General features: G+C 38.1%; 1 protein-coding gene across 1 annotated transcript; it reads right to left on the reverse strand.

Moving 5' to 3' along the window:
- Positions 1-3,151: 3,151 nt before the first annotated feature.
- LOC146460558 (beta-1,3-galactosyltransferase 5-like) lies at positions 3,152-12,307 on the reverse strand. Its single transcript, XM_085087935.1, has 2 exons — positions 11,879-12,307; positions 3,152-4,772 (listed from the first exon to the last, which is right to left on the reverse strand). Exon 2 carries the CDS (start codon positions 4,732-4,734, stop codon positions 3,631-3,633), a length of 1,104 nt encoding a protein of 367 aa, XP_084944061.1. The 5' UTR covers positions 4,735-4,772; positions 11,879-12,307; the 3' UTR covers positions 3,152-3,630.
- Between the last annotated feature and the right edge of the window lie 3,198 nt (positions 12,308-15,505).

The raw sequence follows: 15,505 nt of genomic DNA on the forward strand, positions 1-15,505 counted from the left end.
TATCTTAAGGTCAAAACAGTAACTAACATCCCACCTCCAAAGAATAAATAAATAAATAAAAAAATGACTGAAAGAAAACGCCTTTTTTGGTCTGTTTACACATCTCAGAAATACCCAGGCTGTTTTCCATTCGCAAAAAAAAAAAAACAAAAAAAAAAAAAACACAGTAAACGCTTTCTTCAAAACACCATACCAACCGAGAGGGGTAGGACCTTCTAAGTACGATGTAGCGGTGGTGGGGGGGGGGGGGGGGGGGGAGTGGCTTGTGACACATTTGGAGAGGAAACGACTGCTACACAGACTAACTGCAATGTTACGTGACAATCCTTATAAGGAGACTAGAAATTGGATAAATCAACAATGATTCGGAATTTTCCGAGGTTCCGTTCCGAAAGGTTCTCGATGGTCTCGATATTCCGTAGCTAGCCACAGGGTAGCCACTAAAAATTAATACCCGAGTGAAACTACACAAAGCTTTTTGGGCAAAAAGGAAAAGATCATGAATTCTGTAATATCCCATCTGGGGTTGACTGTTGTGTTGTTTTTGACAGTCGTAAATTAATTTGTCTTTTCATTTGTGGTCTGTAACATGTTGTTCAAATGAAAGCGTATAGTAGTCCATGTTGATTCTGCCAAAAGAATGCTTTAAGCCCTAATAACAAAGAAAAAATTCTCCTATCTTGTCCCCATACTTCTCTCATAAAAGTACTCGGGAGAAGTTGTTAAAATGTCAAGAAAATTCACCTTGGGTGATCATGTCCTAAACATTTTGACCTCAGGGGTGAATGAACATTTATATTACGAACAGAAATTTAATGCTGATCACTGTTAGGGCTTAAAGGGTTGAAGCATGGAAAACGTAGCCAAACATTTTACTTATTTACCGTATTTTCTCGATTAAACGCCCCCGGCGTTTATTTAAAATTCGACAGTTTTGACCCGGCGTTTTTTCGAGGCCGGCGTTTAATCGGGGTCCGGCGTTTATTAATGAAATGCAATTTTCAGCCATTTTTCCACATTGATTTATTATTACCGATCCTCGGAAACCTAGGGGCAGTTTGTCAGTGCTGGACAATTTTCTCCTAGATTACCCAAAGTTACAGTATTATGGTACCGTACATGCGGCACGTGTACCATGTTGCAATCAAGATTGGTATCACTAACAAACAGCACATAAACAATTTATGAATGATGTAGGAGCAAGTAAATGATATGAGTACAAAGTTTTAAGTTTATAAACGGTAATGTCGCCAACGTCCTCCTCGTTTGTGCCAGCCAATGTGTGCAAATAATTTGAGTTTTAATTACATGTAAATACACGTTGGGACCCCGAACAAACGCCGGGGCCCCGATTAAACGCACCCAACGTTTATTTAAAAATCGGCAGTTTTGACCCAGCGTTTATACGAAGCCGGCGTTTAATCGAGAAAATACTGTGCTCATCTTGTCTCTCTACTTGGCCCTCCTGAGCAAGAACGCTGCAAAAAACAAACAAACCACTTTCGAACAACAGAAAAAATTTCGGTTTATTTGAGCGGCTAAAACCTTCCTAAAAGCCTAACCTGAGGTTGTACTGTGAATCTAGCAAAATTTTGGGCAACTAGCCGGCTTTAAGTCACTCGATCCGCCGGTGCAAGGTTACACATTCAATTATTCATATTAATTAATAATAATAATAATAATAATAATAATAATAATAATAATAATAGTAATAATAATAATAATAATAATAATAATAATAATAATAATAAATTAACTAGTAATAAAAGAAACTTAATAAAAATCTCCTTAGAAAACGTATTTACAAATCTTCACGTAGACTAAAATTTTGATGAAATGAAAATATTAATCCTAAAATACTTATAATTTACAAGCTCACGCCATCATCGACTTTGTAAAATTAGCGGACACACTAAACAAACTAATTAAAATTGAATGCAATTAACAATGAATTAAAAGAAACCATAAAACTAAGACTGACTTTACTTAATAAAAAGAGAGCATTATTTATTCTTATCCCACTTTTTATCGTTTTAACTGTTTCTGACCCTTGTGCTTAACAAAGTACGGTATAAAACTCAGGCAAAGTAACACTTACGCTAGTGCTAATACTAATAAACTAATACTAATACTAATACTAATACTAATACTAATACTAATACTAATACTAATACTAATACTAATACTAATACCAATACTAATACTAATAAACTAATCCTAATACTAATACTAATCCTAATACTAAATTAAATACTAATACTAATAAACTAATCCTAATACTAATCCTAATAGTCATACTAACACTAAAACTAATATACCAATACAAATATACTAATACTAATACTAGATCATATCAATATAAGAGTTTATTTTCATAAGGATTTTTTTTTACTAAAACTGTATTGATTCGCTTATAAAGCAAAAATTAAGAAGTATGTCGATTTTCTCTGATCAGCTAATGCTCGGACCCTGGACTCCGAACAACCTTAGTTCCAATAAGTTCTTTGGCATACATACATACATACATACATACATACATACATACATACATACATACATACATACATACATACATACATACATACATACATACATACATACATACATACATACATACATACATACATACATACATATTCTGAGACTATGATACATATTTTGATACATATTTTGAGGCAGACTGATCAGTGATTTGAACATACTAGCTGTACGTATACATGTAGCACAACCAAATCGTTGACGGACAAGAACGAACGTGTTTAAGAATCATTCTTGTCAAAAACAACTTAACCGAGAAGAATTCGATGACAAACTGCTAGAAACATGTGCTCTAAGGGGAAATTTCGAACTGTTACGTGCTCTTGCAGCCGCTTATGTGAGTGTATCCCGGTCAATCAGAAAAACGAGCGTGGTACGTGTAGACTGCGGATAAATAATGAGCAAGGGGAAGTACAGGGTTCGACTATTCGAGTAGACTTGCTTCGAAGAAAAAAAAAAAAATTTTATCCTCATTAAAATAAAATTATCTTTGATTTCCACTTCTTTTTCCACCTATACTCCTTTTTCCAAACACTCGAGAATTGGTGGAAAATGGATTTTAATGCAGAAGAAGTGAAAATAAAAAACACAAGACAACAGATCAGACCATAAATGATAAATTTTTTCAAATGTTGATAAAATTTTGCTTTTTGTTCGAAAAAAGTCTGCTTGGTTCAAACCGTATTCTGTGCCGCGTCCTCCAATCCTCAAACACTCAACAACGCATGGGTATTATTTAAAACACCATAACTTGGTGTAAACCGCACTGTATCGTACCCCCGGTCGTTACATGTTCAATCGGTAGCCAAATTCAGTGATTTTGGATTCTCTGCTTGTTTTGTTCGGTGGAGAAATTTCCGTTAAGTAAACTCGCTCTGCCTGTAGTTCAGACTTGGTTTGCAGAAACTGCAAGCTGGAAGAAAACTATTTATCTACCTTGCTCAAGGATTGTGATCCGATGGTGCAAATGGGTAAAATCGGCTTCCCTTTCACCTAAAAACTACTTCACGAAAAAGGCGTACCTGTTAACATTTTAGTGAAAGTGGTTATTTTATGATATCACACAGAGGACGCTGTTTTATCTAGACCTGCCTAAACCCTATGACCAGTCATGTAGTAATGTTCAGTATTGTTGCTTCCAATTTTTGTCATTCTGGAGCTCCTGAGTTGTGCAAGTTCGTGCTCTACTCTTTCCTTCATTGCTATGTTAAACAGTTCCCCCATGCATTGAACCGAGGCTCTATGCTGAGTAAAAGTATCTGGGGAGAGTTTGCACTCCCCTGAGTAACGAAAAGATGGATGAGGCCTTGCTTTAACATCACCCATTTTTTCTACCAGCAGGCCAATGTAAACATCTTCCAGTTTGAAATGCTTCTTACTGACATCAAACATTTCCACTAACTTGTGGACCATATCTGATGATAACACATATGCTGGACCGGGGCAGAAGTCCGGATACCTTGTTCTGTTGTAGTCTTCCACAGATACTCCATACTTCCCTCCTCGAAAAGGTATCGCACCGTGCCAACAAGTTCCTGTGTAAAGTTTTGTTGTGGGTGTGTCAGGCTTTCGAAGATAGTCCACCAGCAAGTAAGGATTAACAAAAACATCGTCATCAGCCTTGAGTAGGTACTGAAAATCGCAGTATTTTGATGCCCATTCTAGACCCATCTGCGTCTTCAAGGTAAGATTATTATACTCATCTTTTTGAGCTCCTCGTATTAGATCTCTGTGCAGCATTCCCTCAGCTTCCAAGTATTCATTCTGTACGCTGTCATCTGGCGCCTGACCGAGAAGAAACACGGTTTTCCATCTCGTCTTCATGGATGGATCAGTTGCCCATGTTTTACGAATGACTGATCTTCTATCAAAGTAAGAAGGGCTGGTAAACACCATAATCAGGAGAAATATCTCTTGGGTACATCGTGTTCGAGATATTAAATATGTCTTGTGTGAGAGAATTGCTTCTTTGGTTGGCGATGGAGTCAGTGTTGTCACTTTTAAAGAAAGTGAGGCTTCCTGGTTTTGCAGATCCTTGGTATTCGTATTACATTTCAGATACAAGTCCTTGTTCACCATTACTGTTATTATGATGGTAAAGATAACTCCATTTAGCAGCAAAACACTGATCATTGACTTTCTCCGCGTTACAATCGCCACTGGCATGGTAATTTGTTTGAGAGCCTTGGACGACATCTTTCAAGGAGGCTTTGATAGTGTGACTTTAAGAAGAGCTGGAAAGGGAGTTCACGAAAGAATACGTTAATTTCATCTTTTGCTTACCACGGGAGTTCCTGTGGCCAGATTATCATTGAGGTTTCGTTTTGTTTCCAAAATCTCTTACCCAGACCCTAAATAACTAAAATATGGTTGCATTCCCAAACTAATCACCTCTCAAAAATAGCGACATCCCGTGGCTTGTGATGAAATTTAATTAATGAGGCTCAAAATGATCTTTGTCAAAGCTTATTTCCCTTTCTAGTGGTTGATCAACATCAAATGCCTTCTTGTAATATCGATACCTATTCGACTCGTGAAGTCATATTAGGGGTTAACTCTTTAACCCATATTATCAAAGAATACATTGTCTTATCTTGTTCTCATACTTATCTTATAAAAGACCTGGGGAGAAGTTATTAAAATATCAAGAAAATTCATCATGGGTGACCCCTAATATTAAATAACAAATTCTCTTAGCTTGTCTCCATACTTTTCTTATAAACCTACTGGGGAAAAGATGTTACAGCATCAAAAAAATTCAGCTTGCCTGATCATATCTTTAATTCTCATGGCTTCAGGGGTTGAATAGGCATTGATATTACAAGGAGAAATTTGATGCTGATCACTGTTTAAGGGTTAAACAGTTTGTCAAGAAGTGAGTAGCTTTAGGTTTTTTCTACGACCGTACAGAACTGGCTAAGCAGATTGGAAAACGAAGACTGGATGGGATTTATAAACACGGACTGGATTTGTAAAGCATGCCCGGCCCCTACCCCTCCAATGACTTTTTGTTAAGTGAGTTAAATGTTTTATTGAACAAAGCCTTCGGACTTCAATTTAAGTGTTATTTATAGTTTTCATTAATTTGTTCTGTTGTTAGTAGACTTTCTTTTGTTTTGCTTACTTTCTAAAATATTCCTCTAATGATGTCAATGATTATAAATTATTAACGTTTGTAGTCACCCGGGTACATGTGACACTTTTTTTTGGCAACCTCTTTCCCAGGCCCCCTCCTCTTCTTGTCCCTGGGAACGAGGTTGCTTTTTTCTTTTCTTTTATTTATTATTATTTTTTTAATCAGAGACCACGTTAAAAAACCTTTAACACACTACTGGTTACCGTTCACTTTGTCATCGTTTTTTCTTCATCATGAATTCCTTATTGAAAATTTGGACATTTAAGTTGTGTTAGGAAGGTTTTGCCAACATTGGCTGTTAGTAAGAGATATCTATCTAGTAAAACGCCAGTATGTGAGTTGTAAACCGACAAGCGTATTCGACAGTTCAGTATTCAAACCAGATCCTGTACACGTTGAAAGTTGAACTTTATCCATCACCCCTTCAACAGCTCAAGTTTCTTGGAGATTATTTAATTTGTTGACAACTTTAGGATTCAAAGAGACTCGGATCTTCTGTTCCATACTTGCAGAGTCAAGCGTACCTTTTGTTGATTCGCAAACAGTGTCGGTGTTTCCTTCAGTTCAAAAATACCTTATGTTGAGATTCCTTTTGGCAAGGGGATTTACTTGTACTACCAATCTTAAGTTTAAAAATATATCACTCCACGTGAACTTTTACTGTCATCGAATTCCAGTTAGCCAGATCCCGCGCGCTGAAGAAGTTGTGAAGAGCTTCGTTCCCGTGCAAGTGAGTAGCTCTTGAGCTAATCGTTTTGCCGTTAGTCGCCAAAGTCGCTAAGTTACGTAAAAGTTCTTTTGAACAGTTGAGTGACACGACTCACTGAGGAAAATCCATCGTCACAGTTGCTGTTTATTCGGGCCACTTTAATCATTACGAGGTGATGCATTGCTAGTAACTAATTCAGGATACTACAACTGACGGAAATAACAATCACTGGAACTGTGTTATAAGATAAAAATTGCTGTTGATGAAAAGTGTTCGAGTAACTAAAAAGGGCCGAACTGGCGATTAAAAAGCTGTAACGTAAAAAAAGGACGTTTCGACGCCGGCTTAGGCCCGGTTCATACGTCGAACTTTACACGAGCCGAACCTAATACCTATTAAGGTCGACCCAAATAATTAAGTTCGGCAGTTGACTCAGACGTCGAACCTAACTGAAGTCAAACTTAATTAGAGCTCAAGCGAGAAAGTAGATTTTCGTGGTCAGCGACTGTCGTTTTTTCTCAACAAGGTTCAAAAAGGCGGGAAAGATGAGTTCTGACATGGAAAAGCTTGTTTGGTAAAATGGAATTGGGAGTGGTCAATAGTTTATTTTAGTATTAGTTTTTATTGATATTTCTTATAATTCTTTATAGTTATTATATTTTTTATATAAAATTTTTAAATTCATGTAAAGCGCTTTTGATCATTTTAATGTTAAAAGGCGCTATATTAAGTGAATAAATTATTATTATTATTATTATTATTATTATGATGATGATGATGATGATGATGATGATGATGATGATGATGATAAAGACAGGCCAAAAACCGCTCCTATTGGTCGAGATAGGAAGAATATGACCTTCAATACTAATTTGCTCTTACGAGTACGTCTTTCAAAGAGCTCCCTTTTCTGTACGAAAGTAGGGAAGGGTCTTTAAAGATCTCTCTTAGCAGAGGCTGATTTTCTATCAAGTGCCATTTACTCATCTGAATGATAATAATAATGGTTTTAGGTTAGGCACAGAAGGACGATATTCCGTAACAAACGGCAAAATGTTTTTGCGCGTTTTTTGTTTGTTTTGTAGTGCCGACATTCTTTCGCTGAAATTGACTTCTGAGAGAGTTTTATCTATGAGGTTATCGAGGTAACCTCAGTAGCGTAATCTCTGTTTGAATAGAGTAATGTTTTCTTCAAATGTTGTTTTTGAAGATTTTGTTCTGAGAAGTCTTGACGCTTCGCCTTTGATATAGCCTGTATTGGAAAGTTTCTGTCGGTTTGAAGTGCGTGTGCACATCAAGAATAGATTCTTTTTTTTAAATCTTTCGCATCTCAGACAAATATATTTAGTTGTTTCGAAACAAGAAGAATAACCACATTCCTCTTTTCCCGCCATCTTGTTCAGAATGAAGTCCTTTGTGCATGCCACTGGGATAGATATAATTTATATAATTTATACGTAACGTATGCATTTGGTTCGGCACGTGTAAAGTTCGACGTATGAATCGAAGTCGAACTTTTGCCGTTCTGTTCGACTGGCGCAGTCGAATAGAACGGCGGGTCGACCCAAATACAAATCTGTCGATCCTAACTGATTCATACGTCGATCTTTACATGCGCCGAACCAAATGATTAGGTTCGGCTCATGTAAAGTTCGACGTATGAACCGGGCCTTAACGTCATTATCAAGTCAAAAATATGTATACGATGAAATTTAGAAATACTAAAAGAGTAGAAGTAGAAATAGAAAAGTAGAAATTTCCTGGAAATAGCCTTTCTTCGCATTTTCGATTATTTGAAGTTGTTCATTAAACCGAAGTCATTATAGATGGTAGTTTCTTTTAAGTTGACTTTCACAAAAAGTTTTTACATGCAATTACGGTGTAACACCTTTAAATTCGAGGTCACTGTAAGAGTAATGAACTACTGTTGTAAATCATTCGCATTGAATTATCTACTTCAGTAATTTCTAGGAAAGAACTAATATTGTGAAGGAAAATATGCTAATGCTGGTGCTACGCAAGATTATGAACGGATAGATCTGTCTTTAAAAAGACAGATAAACAAAAGAAGTCAAAAGGAGCAGAGGACCGTAAACGTTCCTTCCTTTCTTTGTGTTAATTAAAACCCTAACATTTGGTATAACATTCTAACTTTTCCCGGATTCTTTGTACTGAACTCCTCACAATTTCATAGCTCATTTCTCAAAAACTATTTAACATATTGCGATCAAATTTTCAGCGAGTACTAAGTTTGCCAACGGCTCTGTCAATTTATACAGCCAGTCCTTTTTTGTTTATGCTAATGTGAACAAGTGAGGCCTAACCCTAAACACATCCATTGTTTTAAGATATTGTTATTGAAATTTTCGGTGAGGTTTTTTTCCTTTGCCTCTTATGGTTTCCCGTTTCCTTAGGGCCACAAACGCTCAACTGGCAATTCATGACTTCACTTAAACACTTCAACATGCACTGCAGAGTTAATTTTGTGTTTGCGTCGTGGCACACCCGGTTGCACAAAACAGGTGTACTTGTCTTTTATCCGATTTTAATCATTTTGAATATTCATCCTCTGTCTTGAATATCGAATAGATTTTAATTTCGGCGTGTTTAATTATGGGTCCAAATGAACCCGCTAAATACTCAAAATGAACGACTCCAGTAAAGCGATGTTAAGTTTTTAGTTGAACTCAAATAAGAAATGCATCATGGAAAGAAACGCCTGAAAATCTGAGTGTTGCCCGCGAAGGTGTTGATACGCACAACAAACAATCCCACTTGATTGCCTCTGCAACACAATATTTGTTGTACGGTATAGTAAATCGCATAAAAATCGTTGCCATGTATTGAGCCTCTCTATGGGTACCCACGGTCTTCGTTTTCTCCGCGATTTTTCTGCAAATCTTCGGGGTTTTTTTTAGGAAGATCTTCGTTTTTCGGATTGAAATGGTTTAAACGTTTATTCAGTGTTATTCACAGTTGATAAATTTTTCGCTTCAATAGCATATTGCATAACTCACTGTTTAAATTCACGAAACTGAGCAATATAAACAGTCAGCTGAAACAATAAAGGATTGTTGGATTATTTGGCGACGTTAATGTTCTGTTCATTCAGTGTTCTATGCCATTTACGACATTTGAAGACTGGGTTTTTTTTATGCGATCCCACAAGCTCGTAGCTAAATTTAACATACACAACTGTTGACTCGAAATGAGGGTTATTCGACCCTCCCACCTTTGTCACCTTTTTAGTTTTTTTTTTAGTATGTCAGGAGTACAACATGTACTCATTTCTCCTGTGGTTTCGCGGCAGCGACTGTAAACCACTGTTGACACCGTTGTTAAAATCGCGGTAAAATGTGGTCAAATGCCAAACTTCTGAAATAACAGATATTTTCTGTAGTGTTTACGAGGTTTGACAGTTTTATATCTGAGTGTTCAATTTGATCATGCAAATTTTGGTTAATTTTCAGATCTTCGCTTCAATCTTGAGATCTTCGTTTTTTCCGCGGTGATCCTCGCTTCTGTATTGGCCTTACGTTCCTTCTAGTAAAGTTCCAGAATCGAAGCTCACACGACAATATAAAGTATGTAAACGTAATATTAACTGAGTTTGCATTTCGTTACGGAATGAAAATTAATTGTATCTGGTATTTTATAAACACTGTTTACGCTGCCTGGTACTCTAGAAGGTATTTATAAACGGGTATATCGATAATACCAGATGTTTGCAGTGCGTAATCGCGCTAGCTCGCTTAGAAACCCATTACCCTTGGATACGACCGCCGCTGCCGGTTGTAGGTATCTTTTACCGACCGTCTTTGTTTCTACTCAGCATTAAATTATGGTGTATTGTTAGAGCCTGTTAACTAGAGGATAAATCTGAACTTAACATCGAAAAAAGCGGGAAGATGTTACTCAGTTTTCAGTCCTACAGAAACATTGTTTTACTGAATTTTATGCAACAGCTTTACAGCGTATTTCAGCGACTCATTTTGACTCAGTAAGCTTTGAAATCAGTGCCATTTCAAAGCCCATGGTAACAAATATGATCTAGTTTGGCGGACAGAAACCTTTGAAATTTTCTACAAAGTAGATCTTCCTAGATGGTTTTGATGTGGAATTTGAAACGCGGCAATTGCGAGTTCTGAGTTCGGGTTAACTATAAATCGCAGCCCATTTCAAGCGGTTCAGCATGGCCGCGTTCATTTTATTTCGCGAAGAGCCGTACAAAGCAAAAGCAAGAGAAATGATTGTTGGCCGGCAAGGAGAAGAGAGGATAAGACTCTCGTCATCTCCTATCGCGTCCTTCTTCCTCTAGGGAGGAAAGACAGAAACTCCATTGAGTCTGTTTGTCTTTTTTAACAAGAACAAGAACCCCGTTACAAACACAGACATGCAAAAACTTTATGTAGTAACAGGTTGGGTTAATTAAGGCTAAACGCTGCTGCTAACGCAGCCCGGTTTCAAGCGGCGACGAAACGTGTAAAGCAAAAGTAAGAGAAATGATTATACCGGGCCCTCCAGCAAGGAGAAGAAAGGATAAGACCCTCATCATCTCCTATCGCGTCCTTTTTCCTCTCGGGAGGAAAAACAGGAAACCCCAGTCTGTTTGTCATTTTCAGATTTTCGTGCACGCGCCACGGGGCTTAATATTTATATCTCACCACTGCTATGTCGCAAGTTCGAGTTCTTTTTCATGCTCGGCTGTACTTGAAGAAGCATTTAGCGAGTCGCAACAAAAAGTGGCTGATAATCAGTTTAAAGCAGCCAAACGAGCTTACCGGAAGAAAGAAAAGATCGTCGGTTGTAGAATTTTGTACGACCGTCTTAAAACCGCCATTACACGTTGAAACTCTTAGCTGAAACTTGTATGCAATGGCGCTGCGAAACAAGCGGTTTCAGCAGGCGTGGCACCGTGTAAAATGCTCGGTTTCGTGAAACCTTTTTCGAACTTTCATTGCGAGACAAGTTTCACGAAAAATAGAACCGCTTTCTACTTCTGCAACGGCTCGCAACGGTCGCAGTGCTGAGAAAACAAGAGTTTCACCGTGTAACACCACTTCGTGAAACTTGGTTCGCGCAGCGCCGTTGCACACAAGTTTCAGCCAAACGTTTCAGCGTGTAACAGCGTGTAACGCACATTCACAGTGATGGGAAACGTTTGTGAATTATAATATATTAAAAAAAATAAAAACGGCGACTTTATCTAGTGGCTCAGTGGCATAAGCACCTCGTGTTGATCCTGGACAGTTCATAACTGACAGGTTATTTGTATTGTCCGCCATTTTTGTAGCGACTCGCTAAAAACCTCTTCAAGCACAAAATAAACTGACTTTGAATAATTCTGAAACCTTACTGTAACATCTAAGAATGTTTAGAGCCACGTAGGGCAAATTTAGACTAAAAACAAACTTTGCTTGCTTGCCTCGGAAAGTCTACAAATACAAGATCGACAGTAAACATGAACGTTTTGGCAGTGATGAGAATTTTCTTACCTCCGGTGAGCTTTGAAGGCGCTTGCAGACTCTGATGGCAATGATAAACCAGAAGACGATTTACCAAGCGCTACAGTAGTTAGAGATAACCAAACAGGCAGTTCTCGTAACTGTGTGGTTTGTTTTTTTAACAGTATTCGGCAAGATTTCAGCACAGCCCTATACATTAATTATGCATTCAGTCTAAGTTCAAAGGAAACATCAGGGATAACAATAGAGTGCCACTGGGATTCCTTCACTTTTTTACGTTGCCACGACAACAATGGTGCCGCAATTAATTAATTTCTGCTGAAAGGGCCGCGATCCGCGACCATGCGCAATCTTTTGTTTTAAGATCTTTTTAATGTTCACACTACAGCCGAATATCTTACAGTAACATGAACGGTTTTATCGGTCAGTTGCTCCTTCCCTTTTCAGAATCCATTGTTGTTTGTACAGGGTCAAGGCCAAAAATGCTAACGAAAACATCTAACAAAGATTCCGGATAGGCCTTATCATGGTTTTCGACGCCATTTTGACGGGTAGGCAAACAGGCTTGAAATAACAGTGTTTGTATGGAAATCCGATGTCAAATAATTTTCATACAACATCGCTTCTGAAAAATTCATGAATTGGAAACTTTTGGCACTAGGAAAAGGATTTTAAGAACAATTTTGTTCTTAAAATCCTTTATCCTGTTATTTCAAGTCTGTTTGCCTACCCGTCAAAATGGCGTCGAAAACCGTGATAAGGCCTATTCAGTGCAGGTACGCGTTACGTCAAGGCGGCCATTTTGGTGGTATGCAACAATAAGATTTTTCTCCTCTGGGAGTTAACTCCATTTTTATGCAAACTATGTGAGCAAATTTTCTTTTGTTTTTACCACCAACATTACATGGCGTCAATGCAATCCACCTTGATTCAACTTCGAAGCTGTTCCAGTCAGTCACAGCAGCGGACCGGATACAGTGACGATAAGAACAATTTTTGATGGTGTATCTGTTCAGCGTTCACGACTTTTATCTGTGGTACAATGGCCAATCACTACACTTCTTGAGGCGGCCCTCGTTTGAATATTCGGAAAAATTTCCGCACAGCCCCAAACAATAATTATGCATGTCCTTCATTGTTTTTAGGGACAAGGGGTCACCCAAGGTTTTCTAACCAATCAGATTAACAAAGAATTTCGACTTTGTGGTTTTAAAAGTCAATCAGATTTATTCCTAAATTTAACTTGCCGGTTGGAACAGACGCGACAGATCCAAAATGTCACAGAAAAATGCATGTATCCTGAAGCGACCTGGAACAAACTTCGGGCTTTACTGACCGGTCGAAATTTATAAACAATTTGAAAACAAGAAATAGCCTTTCTTCCAACCAACAAACCTCATAAAAATACGGAAGCCGAAAAATGTGGATCTAAAATAACATAACACATTTTTTTGGCATTCCCATATAACATTAATGGCAGTTGCAACAATAATGATAAATATAATAATTACAAGTTCAGTTACGGATTAACAAATCATCACGCCTCCAGGACGCAACGAATATGCCCGACTTCACATCTGTTTGTAGACTTTGTAGGGCTTCGCTACGGCTGCGTGATAAAATTGTCGGCCAACCTTTTCCCAGCGACCAAACATTCTCCCGTTTAAAGTTAAAGTTAAACAGACATTTCAGCGCAACAACACAAAGTCGAAATTCTTTGTGAATGAATTGGCTTCTGATTGGTTAAAAAACCTTGGGTGACCCCTGTTGTCTATGGTTGAATTCACCACAGGCGGCCCAAGCTCAAGCTGTGAGCGATGATCATCTTGCGTAATAGCGTGCACGGCGCAAACAATAGTTTGTATGGATGATATTTAATCGGGTTTAGGAGGTACAAATTTTTAGCAAACACAACAACTACAATTTATTTACAAATTCAGATGATATAAGTGGCTCGTCCCGCAAATAGCCACAAAGCTAGTCGAGGCGGGACAAGACGAGCACGAGAACATAATAGAAAAAAAATAACAATAAATTACAAACAGAAAACGGAAAAAAACTTAACTTTACATAATATTAAACGCGGATTTAGATAAGGCTATGCAGCAATACTAAAGTACAACAAGATTAAATACTTCAAAGTTCTTAATAAAAATGACATACCTTGCTTCTAAGGTTTATTGCCCATTGCCTATTGCCTGTTAGCCGTCTTTTGCTGATTTGTGGCCATTTTACAGGGGCACCCAACGACAATTTCCTCTCAGATCCTTTGAAACGTTATTTTAGGCGATCTGGAGTGGTTTTAAAGCTCTATAAGTTCATTTTAGGCAGCGCTATAATATTTTTATCTGTTCGGTCATTCTAGGGGAACTTGAGTCTTTTCGAAATTAATAAGGCATTTTTGTCCATTTCCCGAATACCTTAGGTCTTATTTCCTTTCCGAAAATCTTAGCTGACCTTTTTTTGGTACCTGAGACGACATTTTTATCAATCCGAAAACACTAGGCCTTAAATTTCCCAAATCACGAAAGTTCGTGGTGAAAATTCCCTTTAGAAAATTGTAGGGGATTAAGGGCCTTCCGAACAGATAATTACCGAAACGATCCGTTGGGTGCCCCTGATTTTAGCGAGTCACTTCCAAAACCTAGGATGACGACGGCGATGGGAACGACAGAGTGACGCCGCAAAACAATGAGCAAAAAAAATCGCTCTGCACGTGCGTTTTACATTTTGGTACATTTATCTGCGTCCTCTGCAAACAACATTGTGAAATGACCACATTTAAGGCTGGTTTCCATATGATCGCAGATCGCAATAAGGTCTGCGATCGTCTGCGATCCTGCGATCGTGATCGCAGACGATCGCAGAAGATAGAACCATGTTCTATCTCTTGCGATCGTCTGCGATCAATTGCGATTGTTTGCGATCTGCGATCCGCGATCATATGGAAACCAGCCTTTAGATAGAACATGGTTCTATCTTCTGCGATCGTCTGCGATCACGATCGCAGGATCGCAAACGATCGCAGAAGTAGTTTCCATATGATCGCAGACGATCGCAGACCTTATTGTGATCTGCGATCTGCGATCATATGGAAACCAGCCTTTAAGGTTTTGTGAAGAACGTGAACGTACGACGGTGAATTTTTCATTTTCTTTCTTAACTTGTACGCCACTCCTACCAATTTGGTTCCTGGATAGTTCGCCATTTTTGTAAAACTTGAGCGAGTTGAAATAATCGCGAAGTAGCAAAAATGAAATAAAGTTATATTTTCGGGTGAACTTTTCGTTGCTGTTGCCGTCGTCGTTGCTTATATAAGCTCTCTATTGATCACTGTTATGTTTTGAAGGGTTAAAGCATGGAAAACCTAGCTAAAAATTTCGATCACTTATTTTCTCTCCTCCTTTCATTCTCCCTCCTTGGCCATCTTCAGCGAGAACACTTTTGCATCAATCGAGAAAGTACTTTCTCTGACATCGCTTGCTATATCTGTGAAACTGCCAAAAATATTCTGTATCATTGTTTAACACCGGGAGATCGACCGTTAGGCAAATACGCCAACAGATGTGATTAGCTACCTGAAAGCGTTCAAATTTTCGCTTAACTCACAAGTGCACCGACTATTTCTACGTTTTCTTTTGAAGGAGGCTCCTGTTG

This window comes from Pavona decussata, unplaced genomic scaffold (assembly GCF_977016875.1).
Source record: "Pavona decussata unplaced genomic scaffold, jaPavDecu1.1 SCAFFOLD_210, whole genome shotgun sequence".
NCBI lineage: Eukaryota > Metazoa > Cnidaria > Anthozoa > Scleractinia > Agariciidae > Pavona > Pavona decussata.